This window comes from Ambystoma mexicanum, chromosome 1p, assembly GCF_040938575.1.
Source record: "Ambystoma mexicanum isolate Mex_15411 chromosome 1p, UKY_AmexF1_1, whole genome shotgun sequence".
In the NCBI taxonomy this organism is placed as follows: Eukaryota; Metazoa; Chordata; class Amphibia; order Caudata; family Ambystomatidae; genus Ambystoma; species Ambystoma mexicanum.
In genome coordinates, this window is record NC_090921.1 from 108,837,838 (window position 1) to 108,859,879 (window position 22,042).

Consider the following 22,042-nt stretch of genomic DNA (forward strand, 5'->3'; position numbering starts at 1 on the left):
TGGTGGATCCAGCAATAGCATTGTGCTTAGTCCTGCCGGGCTTGCACATGATGGCAGTGCGTAAGAAACTGGCCCGTCGTGATAATTGTGGTGCGTTCGACTGAATGGAGGAATCAATATGCATTGATAGGAGACATTACTATTATAATATTCTGGAGGTGTGCTTTATCTAGTCAGACAGATAACCCATTCTCCTCTGCTCTTGTGTCCCATTCCTTTCCACCATCACTGCTGGGCCTTGCATTATCAGTGTGTTTGTCCCAGGCTCCCCCACCTGGCAGCCCCTGCATTGGTAGGTGAACCGGAAACTTAGGGCAGCCCTGCAACTTGATTGGGTGGGGCAAGATGCAGTTTAACCAGTGATGGGCTTGGAAGACGAGCTAGCTGTGAGCTTGCAGTCCAGCAGTTCTGTGGAAGCTTGCAGCGACTCCTTCTGCAATACTGGCGCAAAATATAGGTTTGGGCTTTATAACAGTACAGCAGATCTAGCCAACAACCACCAATAGCATCTCCTTTGTAGTGCTGCAAAGTTGTACCCGGTTGTTGGTTGCATCACAGGAGCCCTGAGTGTCCTGTGTTAGTGGTACGCCTGACTCCATCATCCAGCTCCAGGCCGGAGTTGAGATAATCTGTCCTGAACACTTTGTTGTCAGTCACAGTCTTTCTTTCAGTTTCACTGCAGCAACAGAGACTCACTGCACCCCTTTGCACTGTGGGGACACTAATGTGTCCATTGCTTCTCTTAATTCTTAGCAGGTCAGCGACAGGGCCCCTATCTTGGGCGAACGGAGACCCACATAGTGTAGGCCAAAACACTTTTGTGTTTCCTGTCTGAGAGAGGTTCCTGTTCAGGTGAGGGGTGGTGGCGTGACTGCATTGGTATTTTACCAGTACGGGCTATAAGTGTTATCTCAACTAACGTGCGACCCCTCACCAGCACAGTAACAGCTAAACTCTATAAGTAGCAGAAGATCGACATACAAGGCCAATCAATGAACAATAGATGAACTGTAAGGTCCACGACTCTTGCATTGAACTCCCTACTCTCCCTACCTACATCTGATATTAACAGGTCCTACGTACGCGCGCACGCGCAACGGTCCATAATCTAAAACAAAAATATTGTTTTAAGCTTCACTTAAGGTGCTTTTCACCACGTGATCCATTGCAAAACTGATATAACATAACAAATGGACTTCTGGGGGTTCCGGCAAACAACACAGGGCAATGACTTAAGGTGTCCACGATTGCATAATCGCTGTGGCCTTTTTAGAGGCTGAGTTAAGTCCCTTCCTCCTATCCTAAGTAACACCCGAGAAGTGTGTGAGAGGGGTTTTCCATGCCCTGGGCCACCCACCAAAGATCTCTGAGGGCTTTAGCAATATCTGTCCCAGATCAAACCACCTCGAGGGGAGACTGACTCAGGGGGTTACACTTGTACATACAAAAAGAGTTAACTCATAATGCATTGGAATAGGCCACAACAAAGACTTAATCCCCCTGACCATAAAGTATACAGAGAAAAAAATGTTCATCTGCCCAATAAATTGCAATGAGTAGTGATAGAAGATGAAGCCTCTAATAAACTCTAGAGCGCAAAGGGTGCAAAATAAATACATTCCAATATACAAAAATAAGAATATATGTCCCCAAATAGGCTAGAGGGGACACACAAAAAAAGCAATCTGCTTCCAGCAGATCATAGGACACAGGGAGAAAAGACTCATCTTCCCAAAGATTACATTTGTAGGGAAAAAATATTTTCAGAATAAATAAAGTTGCACGATCATAACACACTCACCTTCCAATGCTTTACACAACATAAGGATACATGTTTCATATCCATTATGTTACTGCAAGTCTAGATATAGGATTTGTCTCCCAAGCGATTATGCTGTGGAGGAGCAAATGCCTCATCTTCCAATAGAACATTACATGCAGGCAGAAGGATTCATCTTCCAGTACATTGTGGTGTACATGGATAAAGGATACTGACAGATAAGATCATGGGATTCATTGTCTCACATATTACAGGGGTACAATTCTCATTTACTGCAAGATACTTTGGTGTGAAATACAGTTGGTGGCGGGAACAAGAGGGGGTATGACATCCATCTGAAGCGGGAAGGCGCAATTGCCTGTTTGAATCGGTGATCAGGAGCTGGCCCCTCTCCCTAGAATGTACAAGGAACCACTGTATTGGAAACCCCAGCTAAACTATTCAACAGGGTTACCAGTGGACGTAGTTAAGGCATACTTGCTTTTGGAAATTGGACTGTATCTGGCCGGCAGAAACAAAAATAAGGCACCACGACTGATTAGATTTAAAAAATGTAAACTGAATTTGATAGTTCCCAGGAGACACAATAACTATTTTGAGGAGGTCACTGGAAAAGATTAGATCTTTCTCTGTAAATGTTCAGCAGTTGTTCAGAAATGCATGGGCCTGCAGCAGGATCCAGTAGAAACCACAGGCAACAGGTCTCCTGCACTTCTCCCAGTGGAAGAACATGGGTTTGGCTGGAGAAATTAAACAATCCACTTCACGTCAAGGCTGCAGTGGTGTCTGCTCTGCAGCAGGGGCGGTGGAGAGCCTCAACGTGTGATGCTCGCCTTAATCCCCATATTTCAAGCCCAAGCTTCCTGCAGTATACCTCGCAGCCCACAAGTGAAACGGACAGGGTGGCGAGGCATTTATAGGGGTGAAGGGAGGACTAGGGCTGGGCAATATGGACCAAAAGTCCTTTCTCAATATTTTTGGGCTATAGCTCGATTTACAATATATATCTCGCTATTGTTCATGTGGGTTAAATGCTCAGTTGTAAGCCAACTACATGTGAGATGTCACAAACACCTTTCATCAGATGCAGGGTTCCTCTTCCTGTTTGGGAATACGCACAGCTGTGTAGATATCAAAATGTAAATAAAAAATTGTAGTATATGTAATAATGTATATATATATATAAAAGATGAAAAATAGGAGAGGGGCGCACTCCAGTTCCCTGCACAGTTAACCTACTCAGCCACTGGTGTTCTCCTCCTACTGGTTTCTGTGCTCTTCACATCGTCAGGGAGGCAGTCTTAGCTTGCAGCTCACAGCAAGTGCAGGTGTTAACAATCAATTATGATTCTGCCGCAAGGACTTCTGGTAGCTGTAGTCATCAGGTTTGCAAGGAACAAGCTCACACCCAATCCCAAAGTGGCGAAAGGGGGGGGGGAGTAGCCCATAGTGAGGCACCCCAAAGCAGGGCATTTGTCACCCCGATGCAGCCCCTCTCGGGGTTTAGATCCTGCAGGGGTGACCTGGCCATGAATATGATATTGTTTTATCCTATACCAATATTGAAAATATTGCGATATATCTTTAAAACTCGATACATCGCCCAGCCATAGTGGGACCTCTATAAAGTGATAGGAGGGCAGGGAAAAATTAATGGAAGTGATTGGGGCACAGGGAGTAAGTGACAGAAGGGCAGGGAGGAAGTAGCAGGCAAGCAGGAAGGAAGTGGTGAGAGGGCCGGAAGACATTTATAAGAGAGCAGAGAGAGTTGAAGGAAGAAAGTAATACAATGGTGGGCAGGAAGTGACCATCGGTTTGCAGGAAGTGACAGTAGGTAAGTGAAGAAGTAATAATAGAGCAGGTAACTCCAGTGCCACCACCACAATGCTATGATAGGTTATTTATAATGTGCTTAATACCCAGAGGTTTCTAAGCGCGGACTTGGTTATCGAATCTCTGTTGCTCTGTCATCTTGTTTCCAAGGCGAGCACTTTGCCCATGAGCTATCCTCCCGAGACAATTGCCCAAGAGAGATGTGTGGGGTAGTGGTAGGGCTGGGACATGTTGGACCTGAAGGGTGACTACATCTCTGGATTCCTAGGTTGGTAAATGACTGACCTAGCAAGCCATATTACAATTTAGGGAGTGTAGAGGGTGTTGGGAATAGTAATCTGACACATACTGAGCACCACCCAGCAACAGCACTTTGAAGGATCCAGCCAAGGTGCTGCCGGGTATGAGTCTGTCAGCATTTGGGCGCATCAAATAGCAATGATGAGGACTCCGGTGAGAACCCAATATTCCAAAAGGCTGTTAGCATCGAGCAGGGCCCAGCCTGCTGAGATACTGATCCATCTCCCAAATGCTGAGGTGAATTATTCATATCACGGTAGGCGGGTGAAAGGAGTCATCTTCCAAAAGATCAAAGTGTGCAACTGGAAAGGATTCATCTCCCAACAGATCAAATTAGGAAGGGGTAAAGGGTTCATACCCCGGATGATTGGCGCATAGGGGCCCACTAGGCCAGTTGCTTGGGTGAAAGGATTTATCTCTCAATAGATTATAGTGCACAGGGGTAACAGATTAATTTCCAAATAGATCACAGTGCCCGTGGCTGAAGGATCCATCACCCAAGAGATCGGTGTGCAGGAGTAGATGATTCATATTTCAGTAGAGCACAGTGTTCCGGAATAACGGATTCAGTATGTCAGTAGCTTGGGCCTGGTGATAGCACGCAAAGGTCAGGTAGCACTTCGCACATCGGATCTGGAGTAGCTTGGTCCAGAGATGGCCAATGCCAAAAATCCTGACAGCTATGTTCTGATCCAAACACAATCCACAAAAACTTCCCCATGTCTCTGAAGCCACTAAAAAAAAACTAACATCCATTTCGGGCTATTAGGAATGATGCTTCAGTCAAAGAAAATCAAAAAAGAAGACAGGAATAAGAAAAATGTAACAGAAAATCTTTTTGATTTCTCTGTCATCCATCAAGAGAAAAAACAACAACAAAAATGCAGGTTTATAAAAAATGTTAAAGGTGTGGTCCCTGCACCTGACATAAAAAAGAGGAATAAGGTTTAATCAGGGGCCTCTGTGCCTTTCAAATACAAAAAAGCAACACAAAACTGTGCGCACAAAGACAAACATCTTCATCCCCATCCTCCCAAAAAAGAAGAAAGAATGGTCATTCAGACAAGGAATTCACTATCCCCCACAAAAGATAACACATACATTGTTCCTCTTAGGTACCTTGTGTAGCAACACCTGTCATCTTAGTACTAAGGATAGTTGTATTTCCATTGTGCTTGAGCCACTACCACCAAGTGGACGATACCAGGGACTGCACTGAGGCCAAAGATGCATGTAAGGGCCTTCTTTTAGCCAATTACTCTTTCGAGATCCTGCCCTCAAGTGGAGCCAGGTGTAAATTGGTCATCAGCTGTAAGAGTGGCGGGATGGGTCATTCTGAAGGGAGACCACAGAACTAAAGACCTGAAGGTCCCAACGGGTGAGCTACATAGTCCCTCGTGTGTCTAGCCTCCTGTGATAGGCTGCAGAACATTGCATCCCATGCAGACCCTTCACATGAGATGCCATCAAGCAACATGTTTTATCCAAGCTACCCATGTGTAAGGGAGTTAGTGATCAGGAAACATTGTTTGAGGAAGTCATGTGGGGTAGCCTGGCGGACTGCACCACTATCGCCATCGAGTGACACATGAAGAGCGAGAGACGCTGTGACATGCAGGAGACCATTTCCTGGTCAATGAAAGTCTTGGAATGCTGGCAGGAGGGATATTTCTAACTCCCATGTCTCCCAAGTGGTAAAGTCTTGAGAGTCCCTGGAGTCTTTGCTTGACATGACAACACGCAAGGACTCTTCTGACAAGCAGCACAGAAAGACTCTCCTGGTCTTGTGTCATCAGGTCCCAACAAAGACCACCAGACGGCAGGTATTCTGGTTCCCATGGAAACCTGAGTGCCCTGTGGGAAGAACAAGAGGTCTGCCTTGAGTACTAATAGAAGACAGTTTGGGTTTGGCTAATTGGCAGGGACTTGTAACGGACTGACGCTTAAGGCTAGCCAAGGTTCTAGCCAGGGGTCAAGACCTAAAAAATAAAGTGGGGGACTCATTAAAATATCAATTGAATGTGGTGTTACACGAAATTAGCATATCAAGGTGCCCTCTGAAAAAATGTGTGGGGTGTCTGAAAGACATGGGGGGACTCCGTCGACCTACGTGTACCTTCTACGTGAGCCCTGATTATAGCATCCGAAACGTGGGTCTTCCCGGTCCCCAGTTTAATGTCACAGGCTGCCCAGGGTTCTAATGTTGTTTGACACAACATGGCCAGAATAATACTTCACAGATGCTAAATTGATCTAATGAAAAATGTGACACCTTCAGTCAGTCCTGGCTTTTCAAGATTGGAGACCCGTACATATAATGGTAAAAGGTGAAATTCAAATCCCAAACCCCACAGTGCCATTGGCTAAAATATATCAAGGCAGACTTTTGACCTTTGGTGTTGTACTAGGCCATCAGAGTAGATTGGGGCTCAGACTTCAGCTTTAAAGGTCCTGTGCCTCCTGGCACAGCATAATCTGATGAATAATTGGATCTGCGAAATAATATTAAATCCATTACTGCGAATCCCATAACTTAAATATTTTTTTTCTTTTACCCTATTTTACTGTAATTATATGCGGGGAAGAGACCCTCCACTCACATCGCCCCTACCTTAATTATGAACTTAACCCCACGCCAAATAGATATTTTCGCTGAAATGCGATGAACAAATCCCATGTTGTGGGATTCGCAGTGTTTGGATTCGATGTTTTGTACCAATACAGCATAATTAAGGGCCTAGCGGTTTGCCCAGGTGCAACATTGGTGAGGGGGTTCAGTTTGTATGGCAAACAATGGTTTCGCTGAGGAGCAGAAGACACAACTTCGGGGTCAAAAAGGTTACCTCCGCTCCAACTCCTTGGCTTGAGTTGGCCTATCTTGTTTTGACTTGGCCTATCTTCTATTGACTTGGCCTATCTTGTATTGACTTGGCCTATCTTGTATTGATTGGCCTATCTTCTATTGGCTTAGCCTATCGTGTATTGACTTGGCCTATTCTGTATTGACTTGGCCTATCTTGGATTGACTTGGCCTATCTTGGCTTGACTTGGCCTATATTGTATTGACTTGGTCTATCTTGTATTGACTTAGCCTATCTTGGCTTGACTTGGCCTATCTTGTATTGACTTGGCCTATCTTGGCTTGAGTTGGCCTATCTTGTATTGACTTGGCATATTTTGGCTTGACTTGGCCTATCTTGTATTGACTTGGCCTATCTTGGCTTGAGTTGGCCTATCTTGTATTGACTTGCATCCAAACCATTATGCGCCAGCCATCATCCGGTGTGTCTGGAGCCATGAGCGGAGATGCTTTTGAGAAGGATACATCGTGCCAGAGACATACATTTGGTGCATCCTAGCAATACACACTCTACAGAGCATGTGTCTCTTCGGAGTGTGATGGCAGGAACACTGTTAGTACTTTGAATTTGAATCTCAGCAGCGTGACCAACCGGGCCCAAAGCTCTCTGAAACCTCCAGGCCAATGTGATGTGTTGGAGCTGTGAGCAACGCCGGGCTTCATGCAGGCTATTGGCACAGCCTCAAGTCTCTCTCATACTGAATTTCACTAGTGAGACCTACCAGGCCCAGGATTCACTGAAACCGGCACGCCACAGGTGATAGGTCTACACTGGAAGAAAGCTTGGCATCGGGCATGCAAACGATCCATTTTGAGAGAGGACAGTCTCCATATCCAAGAGGTCTCAGATCAAACAGAAGCTCCGGGGCTTTTAAAAACACAGTTTGGTCTAATCTTCAGAATAATAGCGAGTCCAGGCTCTTCAAAACAAGACAGTTCAGGACCCAAGCAAGAAAGAGATTCATGATCTGTGTGAGGAAGTGACCGTGATGAGAACGTAGAAAGACGTAAATCAGGAGTCTTTCTTTCCTTTTCAGTATCATGTGACCTGGAGGAAAGAAGAGCCAGTGGAAAGAGTAAGCTGGGTCCAAGCACTTCCACTGTTGTGAGGAGGATGGCCAGTGGAGGCAATCAGGTCCACTGACAACAACAGTGAAATAGAGGAGCACACAGAGAGAGTTAGTCTAGTAATTTACAATACTAAGACAATCTGAGAAGCAGAGACAAGCATAGAACCTGCTTCTGGTTGCATACAAATGCTGTCTACTTCTGTGGTTTTGAGAACAAACCCTGCCCAATGGTGAGCAAACCAAAGCACAGCATTGGTTTGTCACCAATGGCAACTGGGCAAGAACACTTGTATCAGGAAGATAGCTCAGGGGCAACACGCTTGTCTTGGAAGAAAGACACTGCAGAGCAACTCAAGTTCGAATCCTGGTCCCGTGCTTAAAAGCTTAATTAACACTTCACCACACAGGAGCTGAACACGTGGGAAACAGAGAACCACTTCTCACAGAGAAGTGGGTTAGAGAACTCCAGAGCATAGTTACGGCCATCCACCAATTCACAAAGTCAGGGGGAAAAGAGCAACGAAATCCATCATGGCATTGAAAAGGTGTACGTGTGGAACACTGGATTCTGGAGGGAGAGAGAATCTTCCAGGAACAACTCAGATGGACTACACCTGTAATGTGGACCTGGCTGAGGATCGATAGAGAGGACCATGCACTCACTCTGATTTCCCCTCCCACGCCCTTAGCAAACCAAATCTTATAGAAAAGGCCCTCGCAGAATTGAAAGTCTGTACAGCTGGTCCTCATCAAGAGCAAAGATCATTTTTCTGGGCCTGGGTGACCATCTTGAATGTTCGACCATGGTTATCCGGAACAGCTCTGGACTTCTTCCCTATTGTAAGTGGAAGCCCTGGCCTTTGAATCCCATAGGGCCATCACAATAGCGTGCAAGGTCCGAAGCACTGCAATATTTCCAATGAGCTCTGGAAGGTCTCCCTGTTGTCTTGATGTCCTGGGGGGACACTACCATGGGCTTATGTAGCATTCCTCTGGGACATTTGCATACTCGTGCTAATCCTCATAGAACTTCACGACATGCGCTGAAATCGTATAAAGTCTGTTTTTGGTTGAAATTTTCTCAGGGTGGACACCTGTTTCGTAGAACTTGCACTTTATCAAGGCTCTTTCATTATTGGTGGAAATCAAGTGCACGCTATTTAGCAAGACAAAAGTAAAGGGTTTTAGGTGGAACAGACCAATTCAACTGGTGCACAGAATCAGCCACCTATTTATTTGAAGGCCACTAGGAGAGAAATCAATTTTCTTCAAACATAAGTTACATTAGGCTCAAGATATTTGGAAAGTTTCGAATATATGCAGAGGCCATGCAGCCCATGAGGACAGGGGGAGATTTTATAACAAATTTGTGCGCAGGCTCTCTGGTGCAGTCCCTTACCCATGATGGGGCTGACTGGAGAGCCACCATTTGATATTCTTCCCATTAGAGATGTGTTATATGTCTTTCCTATAAAGAAGAAGGATTCCCGGTTCATCAGCACATGAAATGCACAGATGGACTCGTTAGTCCATATCCAACGAGTTGCTGCCACCAGCTCTTGATGAGCGGAGTGGCAATAGGACCCTCGGAGGCCATTGGCACCAATGCCGATGGAGAGGCATCTAAACCCAGATCTTCTCAAGCTCCGGATCTATAGATAAAATTCATGTTCAGAGATCCTGGGGCAGATCACCAGTGAAGGATCCGCTGCTGTTGACGTGCCAGCCAGCGTGAAGCCCAGACTCCTGATGAGCAAGCACAGCCTTATTATAAGAAAACCGTATGCCAATTTTCAAAGCTGGTGTTGGTTGTGTCTCGCTAAAGGGAGGGTTCCTGATGCTTACAGAGGGAAGGCCATGTAGTGCTCTTACATGGGGAGTTTTGCTTTCCATTTCTGCTAGACTCTGTAATGCTTTTCGTTGTGAGTTTTTTGATTAATGGTCAAGATACTTCAACAGAGGCTGAGACAGGGTGGCCTGTTCCTAGTAAATCTTCAAAATGCATGCCCTTAGTACTGCAGCAGCAGAAGAGGAAACCAGAAAATTCCATCTAGAATGATTTTAAGAGATGTTTTCCACCGTGTGCTAGGACACACTTTGTGGAAATTGATATTGTTGCCTTTTCCCGGGAATCGGGAAGGACTAGAAGATCCTGCCCTCTAGGCCTGGAGTTGGACAACCCTGCATCAGAAGGACTAAATAGGTTCTGCAGTCCTGGGGAGTTTTGGAATAAGCACCTCCCCCAGTGACCGAACAGGCCCATGATGGAGGAGGACTCCTGTACCCAGGCCCCAGAGGCAGAAGCAGATCCGGCAGTGTGTCTGGAAAAAAGTCACTCTTACCTCTGCAGAAGTGAGTAAAGTTAAATGCGAGCCACACACTCCTCCGCCCACCCGGGTATTCAGAACCTGTTTATGGGCAGAGCCCCACATATTCAAGCTTCTTCTTTTCATTTTAAAATGCTATGCACCTAATCCTGCACTGTCCAAAGGTTGGGCATTCCATTCGTAAACATTATGGGGCTAGGGCATTACATTAGATTGAGGGATTAGAAATGCCTGGGCTGCTCAGAGGGGGCAAGTGAGGGTGCATTGGAGGACCGTGCATGCATCTTTAGCCCGGTAGTATTTATCTTTGGCACCATTTCTGGTATGACCCACTAGGTGGTGGTGCCTGCACATATTCACAACGCAAAGGGTTGGATAAAATAGTAAAGACAATACAAAAAAAATCAACATGGAAGAGGAGAACAAGAAAAAAGACCAACAGCAACAAGACACAAAGTAGGGGAGGACAATTAGTCAGAAAGTCATAGCGGGTATAAATAAATTACCAAGCAAATTGGGGAGGGGGCACAAGCACTTGGAATGCAGACCCTTCTTGGGCACCATTTGCTTACCATCCTCCGTGGGCACGTAGACGTTAAGGTACAGACAGTCTTCACTCTGGTTCAGCACGTAGCCAGCCACCACCTCCAGGTTGTCTGTAAACCAGATGGGCAACATGATGCCAGGCAGCATGCCGTGGATGTTCTGCGGGCAGACAGGAGCGAATTGGGTGGCATTGCGCACCTCAGTCCAAGACGCGGGGGCCTCGGGAGGCTGAAAGCGACGGACGCCCACCGGCGGCGTGGCATATGGGACGCCCAGGTACTGCACAACCGGACCCAGAATCTCGTTGTTCAGGTCCTTCTTGACGCCCCGGAGCTTGCCGTAGTTGGTGTGCACCACGGGGTACTTGTCCTCAGTTTTCTGGCAGGAGAGCAAGCCAGAGCGCAGGGCAAGGCCTAGCAGCCAGAGAAAGAGCGCAAAGCCTGTCCTGATGTTCAGCACGCGCAATGCAAAGCTCACGGTGTGCAGGCCCAACGCTAACAACATGGCTGCACCAAGAGGCAACCGTGCGCAGCCGGCGCAAAACAAATTCTCCAAATCACGCAAGTAACGTAGCAAAAGCGAAGGGGCAACCAACACCGTGGAAATTAGGTCAGCAGGTGGTGGTCGCGGATCACAGCGTGTTGCTGGCGTGGACGGCCGGGCTAGAGTGTGGACGTGGGCATGCAGGTCGAGCACTGGCTGTCTTGACTATTCCTGCTCTGTTGCGTTCCATGTCGCAGAGTCAGCCTCACCTGGGCCCTGTCCAGAAATCCATGGGGTGACCGGCTGAGGGGGTCCTCCTTCACCATCCACAGGCAGTGTGGCTGCAGGAATGAAGGAGAGAGGGGACCAGAGGAGAAGGGCAGGAGATGGAGAGGGAGAGAGTTAAAGAAAGATGTGAAGAGAGATAAAGCAAAAGGGGGTCAAGATGGGATAGTGGGAAGTAGGGAACACAAGAATAGAGACAGAAGAGAAAGTGCAGTGGATGGAGGCAAGGCAGTAAGAGAGAGAAAGAAGGGATGATGTGATTGGGTGAAACAGGCGGGATGGGGGGAGGGTCAAGAGGGAAAGAAAAAAGGGGAGAACAGGTTAGTTCACTGGTGAGAAAAGTTCACTTTAATCAGCATAAACACAGATTCCACGAGTGAAAACTAGGCTGAAAGTAACCCGATCACCCTCCCTGATCTCCCTCCCACAATGTCACTGCACAACAGTAGATGCTGTAATCTTTCATTGGAATTAAGAACCGGATACTAATGACTTGAAATAATAAAGGCCATGCCTGGGGGTAAGAATGGCGTGCCTTGACATGGCCTCACCCTGTGACACTAGCTAGGATTGTCTCTTCCCCACCCCCTCCACACAGGTGATCATTAACATACAGTCTGAATCCCTCTACCCAAAGGCTGTGGCGATCCCTCCAGGGCTGACCTTCACTGACGGGAGCAATATACTGGGGAGAAGGTCAGGGCTGAAGGTCCTTAAAGAAGGACGCCCCCCCTCCCACCACTCCAGCCCTTGCAGTCCACATACAACGGGAACGCGACTTGGAAAAGTCATTCCCAGAGCGGGAGTGGTTCGAAATATGAGAACATTCCAAAGAGGTATCTAGGAATGCCAGGTTCAAATGGATCCAATTAAATTCTCTCGACAGAGTGCACACGACTCCGGAGAAGAGGCACGCACTCAACGCAGAGCTATCTCCTGCAAGCCCTAGATGTGCTCACAACTCTGCGGGATTTTGGCACGTGGTGTGGGACTGTGCAATGATGCGCTGTTACTGGAGAGAGGCATTAGATCGGATGAATGCGTTACTAAATGCTTCCTAAGTATGGGATCCATCCTCTTGGCTGTTGGGAAGATTGCCGGGAAGCAAGAAGGACAAGCAAAGGAAGAAAATTGCTCTCAATTCTTCCTATTGTTGGCAGAAAGGAGAATAGCGATATCGTGGCAACGTCCCAAATGGCCACTTATCCTCCAATGGGCAATAGATGTGAACAGGCGGTGGTTGGCTGAATTGGAAATATCACGCAAGAATGCGGAATTTTCAATTGAAGGAAGGTATCGTGATCAATTGGGGACAACTTTTAAATGTACCTACTACTTCTACTGATGTGTAACCTCCATGAGGAGCTTGGCATATCCTTGATGGATACAGACAAAGGGATTCGTGGTCTGCAGTAAATTGAACGATGTGAGATAAGCTATCGACACCGCCTTTAATATATGTATGATGTCATACCTGACCTACGATACGACATCCAATGATCAATTTCTGATGTAATCAGGGCCTGTAACTGGGCGGACTTGCGATGGGAACTGTTTTAGGATTTTAATTTTAATTTCCCCACATTGCACTGTGCTCTACGTGTCGCCAGAAGTGACGGATTTTGGAAGAAGTGTTTGCTATTCTTGTTACTGTAAAAACCAAGAAAACATGTTTAAAAATATATATATATTGTCTCCCGCCTAGAAACACTTGTGTACAGGGGTTGCATGTCTTTACAACGACACATTTTATAACGAATGCACAAATAACGAACATTTTATAACGAAAAAATATAATTAATTATTATTTTTTTGGGTGGTTTTTGGCACAAATAACGAACATTTTATAATGACAAAACATAATGAATTATTATTATTTTTTGGGTGTTTTTTGCCCCCTCTCTCAACCATTGTTTCCCACCCCTAAAAACCCACCCCAACCATTTCCCCACAAGATTTAACCCTTTACCCCACCCGCACGTACATTTCCGTCATGTTTTTCCGTTATATAATTTTCGTCATATGTGCATTCTACATTAAACGTTCATTATAAAGACTGTGGGCATCATTATACGGAAGGCGGTAAGGGTTAACGGGCACCGGTAATGGTACTGGTGACCGTTAACCCTTACCGCCTTACTACGAGGTCCCTTTGCGGGTTGGTACTTTAACGCCTGCTTTTTATCAGGCGTTAAAAACCAACCCGCAAAGGGACCAGGGTGTTAATTACGGTACCGCAATTTGCGGTACCGTAATTAGCACCTTCCCCATTCCCATTATGCCCTATGGGGAAAAAATGGGAATGGGGAAGGGCAATGGGGGAAAGGGGAATTACCGCCCCGCCAACCTTGGAATAGGGCGTTAATTCCCCTTTCCACCAAGGCGGTGCCGGTATTTTACCGGCATGGACCAAGGTGCTAATAGCACCTTGGTCCACCGCCTACCGTGTAATGAGGCCCTGTATACGGTGTACAGGCGTGTTTAAATGTGACATCATATCATATCATATCCCTCTGCTATCCCAAGGGAATATACTGATATACTGAAAGATTGAATGAAACTGAACTCGAAGCTCGAAACGAGCAAATAGACCGAGAAGGAATTATTGTGAGAAAAACTATATGTGAAGTTACTATTTCTCTTTTTCTATTTTTTGTTTTTTGGTTGGCTTATTTGTTTTATGAGATATAAATGAAAAGTTTCTAACAAACTAGATATTTCAACCCAAAAAAATACTGACATTTGATGGATTCTGTCTCAGAAACTGCTGCCATTCCGTCTGGGGAGTTGCCAGGTCTGGAAAAGACCCGGGGCTACGCTAATGTCAGGACTGTCTGGACTCGGGGCTCGCTAGCCTTTTGGTTGTAGCCCCTGAGCTTCTATCCGGGGATACTACTAAAAGACCCCGGGCTATAGCCCCTCCATCTCCCCACCCCCCATGATGCCTCTGCCTTTCGGAGGCACAGCCGGGTCCATACACCTGGTAACATGTCTTTTACTGGTGGGTTCTACTTGTAATCCCCTGATGGTGAAGTTCTGTTTATGTTCTGTTGCCCATCTTGCCACAGTTCGCGCCTGCATCATCGGTAACGCTTTGCTGTGGAAGCACTGGACTGGTTACTTCTGTAGGGTTCTGGGTTGGCAGAGGATGCAGTGGTGCATGTGTTGTGAGTAGTTTTGCGGGTCTGCAAGCTGAGCACAGCCGCACCTAGGTGGCCAGTCTTGGGGGGTGCACTACTTGTGGTTGCTGGATGGCCTGCTGGATGTGTTAGTCATTCACCGTGCGTGGTTATCGTCAGTCTGGTGGGAGCATCTGTGGTGGAGTTTCTGTGGCAGTGGACAGCGTGGGAACTGAAGGGGGAGTCATTTGATGGTGTTCATGGTGTTTGAAGCCAACCAGTTGCCCATTCCATTACCCCAGTGGATGTTTATGTTTATGTTTAGCATTTGTATAGCGCTCCAGGTACCCTGAGGCTTAAGGGCGCTTAGAAACGACAACACAAACAATACGAAAACAGGCAAGAGTGGAAACCAACTCCAAAACAGGTTCATATGCAGAAATCATACACAAGAAAAAGTTCGGCCTAAGAAAAGAGTGCGGTTTTCAGACCCTTTTTAAAAATTTCTACAGAGGTGGTAGTCCTCAATGGATGGAAATAATGTACCCCGAGATTCTACGGGTTGGGGAGAGGAGAAGTGATGGGGGAAGGGCAAGGTGTCGACTCATGGCAGATAAGTCATAGTTTAGTCAAAAGCATAGAAAACACAGGACAAACATACAATACCACTTTCTTTTATAGAGATTATGTGAAACGTGCACAAGTCACATAATAAACCATCTGTCTATATACATCGGTATAGTAACATGTTCAGCAAAAAGAGCATGGTTGTAGCTTTATTTTCCACATCCTGAATTTTCAGCATACAAGTACCAGCATGCAGTGGTCATATCTGCTGGCCAAACATAAAATCTCACTAACCCTAGCTATGGTTGCCTTTTATAAGATCGTTTTGGAAAAGGAGCTGGAAAAAAAGAAATTCATGAGGTTTAATTTATCATTCCCTATGAGCTCTCCTGCCGGTCCGACAGGCTTTGGAGGAATTGCCTGTGATTGGGTTTTATGTGCATATGTGCACGTGACATGACTTGGTTTGGCTGAAAGTTTTCCTGTAAACTATATAGCTTTATAATAAAAAATACAATTTTAAAAAAGTACCAGCATGCACAGTAACGTGAGCCTGAAAGCCTGAAAAATATCGAATCTAGGTTTTAAACTGTACCATCAAGACTGAAAGAATCACACGGAAAGAAAATGCATATTATGATCACCTATTCGTAGTAATTATTTGGCATAGCATGCAACAATAGGCACTCCTCCCGCTTCTAATGGCCCAACATTCACAAATCTCAATGAACAATAGCCATTTTCAGTCACCCACTCGGTGCTGAGTCTGCAGACATATCACTTTAATCACACCCGAGTATGCTTAAATGCAAAACAACGACAAACAGTTGCAGTTCATTCCTGAGCACTGGACAAATGATTAACATTCCCCCGGGATCTGGGGAGGCAATTGTTGTCAGTTTCTGAATCCTGGTCAATCCCACGCACCTCCAGCACTGGGTTTGCCTAATGCCTGGGAAGGGACCGCTGCTCTGGGGGACAATATGTACAGTGTTGTGCTGCTGCTCGCTCTTCTTCCTAACGATGTGGCCAGCGGAATGGGTAGGGTTCCTCACTAGTTGCTCAAGGTGGATTTAGCGCACCATGGGTCAGTTGTTCGTGCTCTAGAGCATCCATGATCTCCATTAGTGAGCCAGCACGAGTATTGTGCAAGTTGCCCAGGGGGGTGAGCCAAGGGGCAGTTAAGTATTTTGGTGACCAAGTTGCCTGCACATGTTGAGCTTGGATTTGGAGGTCTGTCGATGAAGAGCAAAGAGTGTGTAGTGTTGGCCAGCAGTCTGCATTCCCCAGTGTGTAAGCCGGCTGTGGGATACTTTAAGCTCTGTTTTTCCTCTATCTGCTATTGTTTGGCCAAGGGCTGTCTTGTTTGAGTTGTTCTTTGGTGGCATTCTGTGGACAATTGGGGGTTTTTACCCCACCCCTTGAACTCCCATGGTGCTGGTCTCCGACCCGCCCACTCTCCCTGCAACCTGCCACTCCACATCATTCCCTTCCCACCCCCTGACTCCGCTTTGGCACTGCTCCCCCGCAGAATGGTCTAAAGGGGCTGTCACTGGTGGTGTGTGTTGCCTGAGTTGATAGTTGTGAAAAACTGGTAGCATTGTCTGGACTTAAGGGTGATGGCAGGAGTAGGGACAGTTAAGTATGGGAGCGTAGCATGGGATGTCTGAGGAGACCAATTTAGTCCTCATCCCTGGCAAAAATCCGGGAGGAATAACCGGGCCAGATGTGCATGGTTATTTCAACAAAGCGTGATTGGGCAAGGTAAAGTAGCCTGATGTCGGGATGGCGCAAGCAGGCGGCCATCTTAGTCTGAACAAGTCCAGCCGAGTAACTAGATACATACTAGGTACAACAAATGTTTTACAATCAGAGGAACCAGTGGGGAAAGTTAGCCTCTATGCTTGGAGAGGTGACGTGCCTGCCAACGTACCACAACCAATAGTGCCAGAGGGTACCACTAAGCAGCAACCGGATCTGCGCTGAAGACTCACCTTTGAGGTACTGTTTGAGGTTAACCAATGTACTAACCAATACTCCCCACGCCTACTCCTCCGACACAATCCATGCCTATGGGCTAGCCACACTACACATAGACACACCTTGGACGAATTAACTCGCGCATTGAGCAATTTAGAGAAACCCAATCTCAGATGGTACATTCCAATGCACATAATCCATAAACCCAACCACACACAAACGCACACCACCACAACTCCATCACACTTCTAACAAACAACCCGCGACCCTGGACCTCCAAACCAGTGTGCACAATTTTACCTCCTCCCTAACCTCATACGACTTACACAACCAACACACACACTAGTACACACTCAAGGCACTGAGTCTTTCCCTTACGATTACAACAAGCCGGGCCACACAACCAACCAACACACAAGACAATGCTCACAGACGCCAGTATCTCCTAGTTCTGATCCTATCCTATCCCCACTAACACAGCCTGCCCTCTTCTCTTGCAGAAGCATGTGAGCACCTGGACTGCCCCTGGCTGGTAGCGTTGCACGGTGTAGATCAACATAACATAACATCCTGTGAGGAGTATCAGCGACGTGTAGGCCCAGGAAGTGTTTTTTGGGTGGCTGATAGGGGGCAGTCCATGGGGCGGTGTATGTTCCACATTGCCACATGTTTATTTTGGTTGTTGCCAAGTGTGCGTGTTCATGACTATGTTGGAACGTGTGTATTTGATTTTCCTATAACGTTAGGCTTGGGTTGGTGGGTCGGTGTGCTGATGCAGGCACAGCGGTGGTGGGAGGATGGATTTGAGAGTGTTGATGGTGCATGTTATGTCTCTGGTGTGGCTTGTGAAGGTATGTGTTCTATGTGTGGATAGTTAGAGTGTTGATGGAGCAGTCAAAGTCTGGTCAATGTCACACGTCACTTTCCATAGAGTTGTCTAGCTCCTACCAGACAGTACCAACTTTCATGTGAATGGCTCTGACCTGAACCCTCCTCTACCAGGCAAACCAATAGGCAATGACTGGTCCGTAGAGTCCTCTGGTGAACTCAAGTATGACGGGCCCCTGAGCTCGGCCTTAGTCCGTCACTATAGTAGTCTGTTCCTTTTACTGTATTAACTCTGGGCCCAAAATCCTAAAATCTCCCTCCGGGGCATCCAAGAGCATTGACATTTTGGATTTGCTCCACGACCAGGAAGGACTTAACGATTACACAAAACCCAAATCACTGATTGTACAAATGTGCAGGGTTCTCACAGGCTGCTGCCAAGCCTCACACATAGCGCCATGAGCAGGGCTCAAGTCGGGGGTAGATGTGGGTGGACCGAGTCCCCCCCTTCTTTTTTCAGAGGTCCCCCCACTTTTTTCAGTAGGCACCTTGATATGCTAATTTCGGGTGACCCCACACTCAATTGGTATGTTAATGAGTGCCCCACTTTTCTTTTAGGACTGGACCTCTGACCAAAGGTCATGGATTTTGCCATAACAGTAGAGGCGGAGGGACACCTTCCGGCTGATGCTGCAGACCAGGTAATTTGGGAGTGAACTGTACCAGGATGATGCTTAGGTTCTGAAGGTAGTTGAGGCAGGTCCACCACCCACTGCACTGAACATCCTGCCACATACATCACACCGCACCAGCCCCCCTGCAGCCATTCACTACTAGGACAGGATTGCTTGCATTACCTCTATCTGTGCTAGGAGTAAAGGGCAAAGGGACGCGGTGGCTATAGGTCTGAACACCAGGAGGTGGAGAGGGAGCCGCAACTAAACAACCCTGTTGACTAACCACACCTCCACACACACAACATAGGAGTGGTAATTGTAGCAGACCGCAATATACAACAGGGGGAGAGCTACACGCAGCACAGTCAAAACGGAGGGGATAGGATAGGGTACTGCCACACACCACCCACACTAAAAAACTCATCCTCTGCATTCACCTCTCAAACTCTGAACTAAACGCAACCATGCCTCTAGAGCACAACAAACCGCTCGCACTTCACAACAACACAACGAAACACACCGCACATGGCCTTGCACAACAACAAATGTCGGCTACCGATCGACAATCACACCTACGCTCAGCGAACGCGGTAAACCAAACTGAAGCTGCCAACAGCACATAACAGCTTTCCCCCTGCTCAGTCCTTCTAACTTATACTTCCCTTACCCTCTTGCTTTTCAGATCCGCCAGAGTGCCAAGGAACCACGCAGGTGGTGACACAGCGCTGTATAAAAACATTTAACGTAACATCTCTGCATCATACGCGCTGTGCTGGAACACTTGCACGCAATGAACCCTTAGTCCACCAACTGCCACCCCTTCCCCTTTTTTATAGATGTTTCACACCACATTTAAAAGCCATGAAGACACAAAGTAACGTTGTCCTTTATCTTGTATGCTTGGTTTTTTTCGAAATGAAAAGACGACGTTTGTGCTGCGATATTTAATTTTCTTTCCTAGACTAAAAGGGGAATGCATGTGTATCCCTGCAGTGCAGTGGAAACATCACTGCTTCCCTAATTACTTGAACACACCTGGTGAAAATAGCTGACCGGCTGCACCGGGGCAGATGCCTCAGGCGGAGCCCAAGAGTATACACAAAGAAGTACTGCGTTGTGCTTTTGCAAACCTGGCATGGCAGTGTGAGGGGGAGTCGGGGAGGCCCCACTGCCTGGCTATCCCTCCAGGTGCAGCGCCAGACCCCACCTAGCATACACACAAACGTAGACACATAAACACTTAGACTCAGGGGAAAAGAAAGACAATCACAACTTGCCATGGGTCTAAAATAGGCTGCAGCCAGCTCATTACTATTAGGGTAAATGGTCCATTTAACAGGAGGAAAAGCGCACCTTACCTTCACCTGCAGCCAGTAGCCTCAGGCCCTTTCATCTACTTCAATTAAAACGGGCACCCACACATTTTTTGGGGTGGTGGTGAGGGTGGAGTGAGGGCTGGTAACTATGAGAAACAAAACTTAACAGTTTTTCCTAAGTGGTGATTAAAGAGTTCAGTTCCCTCGCTGGCTGCCTTTCTTTGTTTTGTTGTGCAGAGGGCAACACAGATGTCCCTTGAGAATCTGCATACCACACATCCCTTCCATTGGCCTATATAGTATTGTGCCACATAACCAAGCCACAAGCCGAGGATGAAGGCGCACATATACTCACTAAGCAACACGCAGTATTATGTTGGTCTAGAAGACGTGTAATCCAGCAAGGAAGAAGTTAACAATGTTGAGACCTAAAAGAGATCATGATCCAAGAACTCTTCCCATTCCTTATCAGGTTATTAATTGCGCAGCCTTTTTGACTGTGATTTGACATCAGTGCACTGGGGATCAGAGGCGTTCCTGGAGGGCGGGGGCGTGGCTGAGGATGCTATAGCCCCGGGTCTTTTGGTTGCAGCCCCGGATAGAAGCTCAGGGGTTACAACCAAAAAGGCTAGCTAGCCCCCAGTCCCGACAGTCCCAAGATTAGCGTAGTCCCGGATCTTTTCCAGACCTAGCAACACCCCTGCCGCGGATGCAAACATTGCAAACAAAGAAACTGCATGTGGCACACGAAACATGCAGACTGTTTTCCCGCTGCTCTGTTGCAAAACATCAACTACCCCACACCGGTGCACTTTTGCTGTTGACATATTGAGGCGGGGTTTCTGAGCTGAAGGTAAGCGGCCCCCCAGACCTCCTCTTGAAATGGGGCTCACGCTTCTTCAGCCAGCCCGGTGGATGGCCACTACCGGGGTCACTAGGCGACTTGAACCTACCTGGAACCCATCCTCCATTCCCGGTCGTGGGCCGCTCAGCGTCCTCCCTGGGTCTAAGGTATGGGTGTGCTTAAAGTGCCAAAACGTAGTGGACAGCCAAATACGAGCATAGTGGCCCCAGATATTATCACACAGTACCAGTAGCTCAACTTGTCTGACCGTGGCTTAGTAGGTCGGGTAAATAAGACCGTACCTTGTGCTGGAGACGTCGGTGTGGCCTGGTGGGTTCTATGGGGCACCTGACTTTCCGGAACGCCACGGTTGTAATACCCCAGTGTTTCTGGCAAGTCCCGCGCCGGTAAATATTTACGGGTCTGGCGGCAACCTCCCGGTAGTACCAACACTGTTGCCGCCAGACTCTTAATGAGCCCCTATGTCTTCCATCGCTAGGGTTTTTATCGCAGAGTTTTTGCCGCTGATTTTTGCCTGGAAAAACTCACCAACATTTTTTAATTGTTTTATTTGGGGGGGTTTCCCCAATCTCCCCCTTCCCAGTTTTTTGCTACCTGTTTCCCACACCCCACAACCTGCCCATGTTATTCGATGAGTTTTTTCAGCCATAAACCTGGGTTCCAAAACATTCTGCGAAAAGACTCCTGGTGACAAATGAACGTCATACCCACCCGGTGACTCAAATTAGAAATTGTTTCTGTTGACGAAGCCTCATATCTTTGCGTAAACTCTTCGAACACAATGCTGTTTCTTTTTTGTGTGCCTTTTTATAGTTTTGTTAGGTGTCGTGATGCTGCCTTTTTGGCTGTGATTTGACACCGGTGTCAGCACCGATCTCAGGAGCTGAACTCCACAAGGGTAAGAGTTGCTGGGGTGCATCACGAGTGTGGGGGTGCAATAAAAAAGTGTCGGGAACAGAATCACCACCACTTTTATTTCTCTGGCACAGTAGGGACGTGGCGGTAATGCGCCCTCCGCCACATTAGCTCCAAAACTGGCCAAATTATCCATGCCCAAATTATCATTTATTTTTATTTTTTAGATTTGTAAAGCGCACTAACAGCCCAAGGGCATCGAGGTGCTGTTGCAAGAAAATGTCTTAGTTACAGGTAAGAGTGCTTGGCATCTTTGGCAATTCCTGAAAAATCCATACGGACTCCAAAAAT

The 22,042-nt window shown here is 47.0% G+C and overlaps 1 protein-coding gene across 2 annotated transcripts in view; it reads right to left on the reverse strand.

Annotated features, from left to right (window-relative positions):
• Nucleotides 1-22,042, reverse strand: part of NLGN2 (neuroligin 2) — a 602,146-nt gene that overhangs the window by 378,102 nt on the left and 202,002 nt on the right. For both annotated transcript variants that reach the window (XM_069644426.1, XM_069644417.1), the window contains exon 2: nucleotides 10,743-11,540. In XM_069644426.1, the coding sequence (XP_069500527.1) occupies nucleotides 10,743-11,220 (478 nt within the window). In that variant the 5' untranslated portion in view covers nucleotides 11,221-11,540. The remainder of the gene's footprint in view (nucleotides 1-10,742; nucleotides 11,541-22,042) is intronic.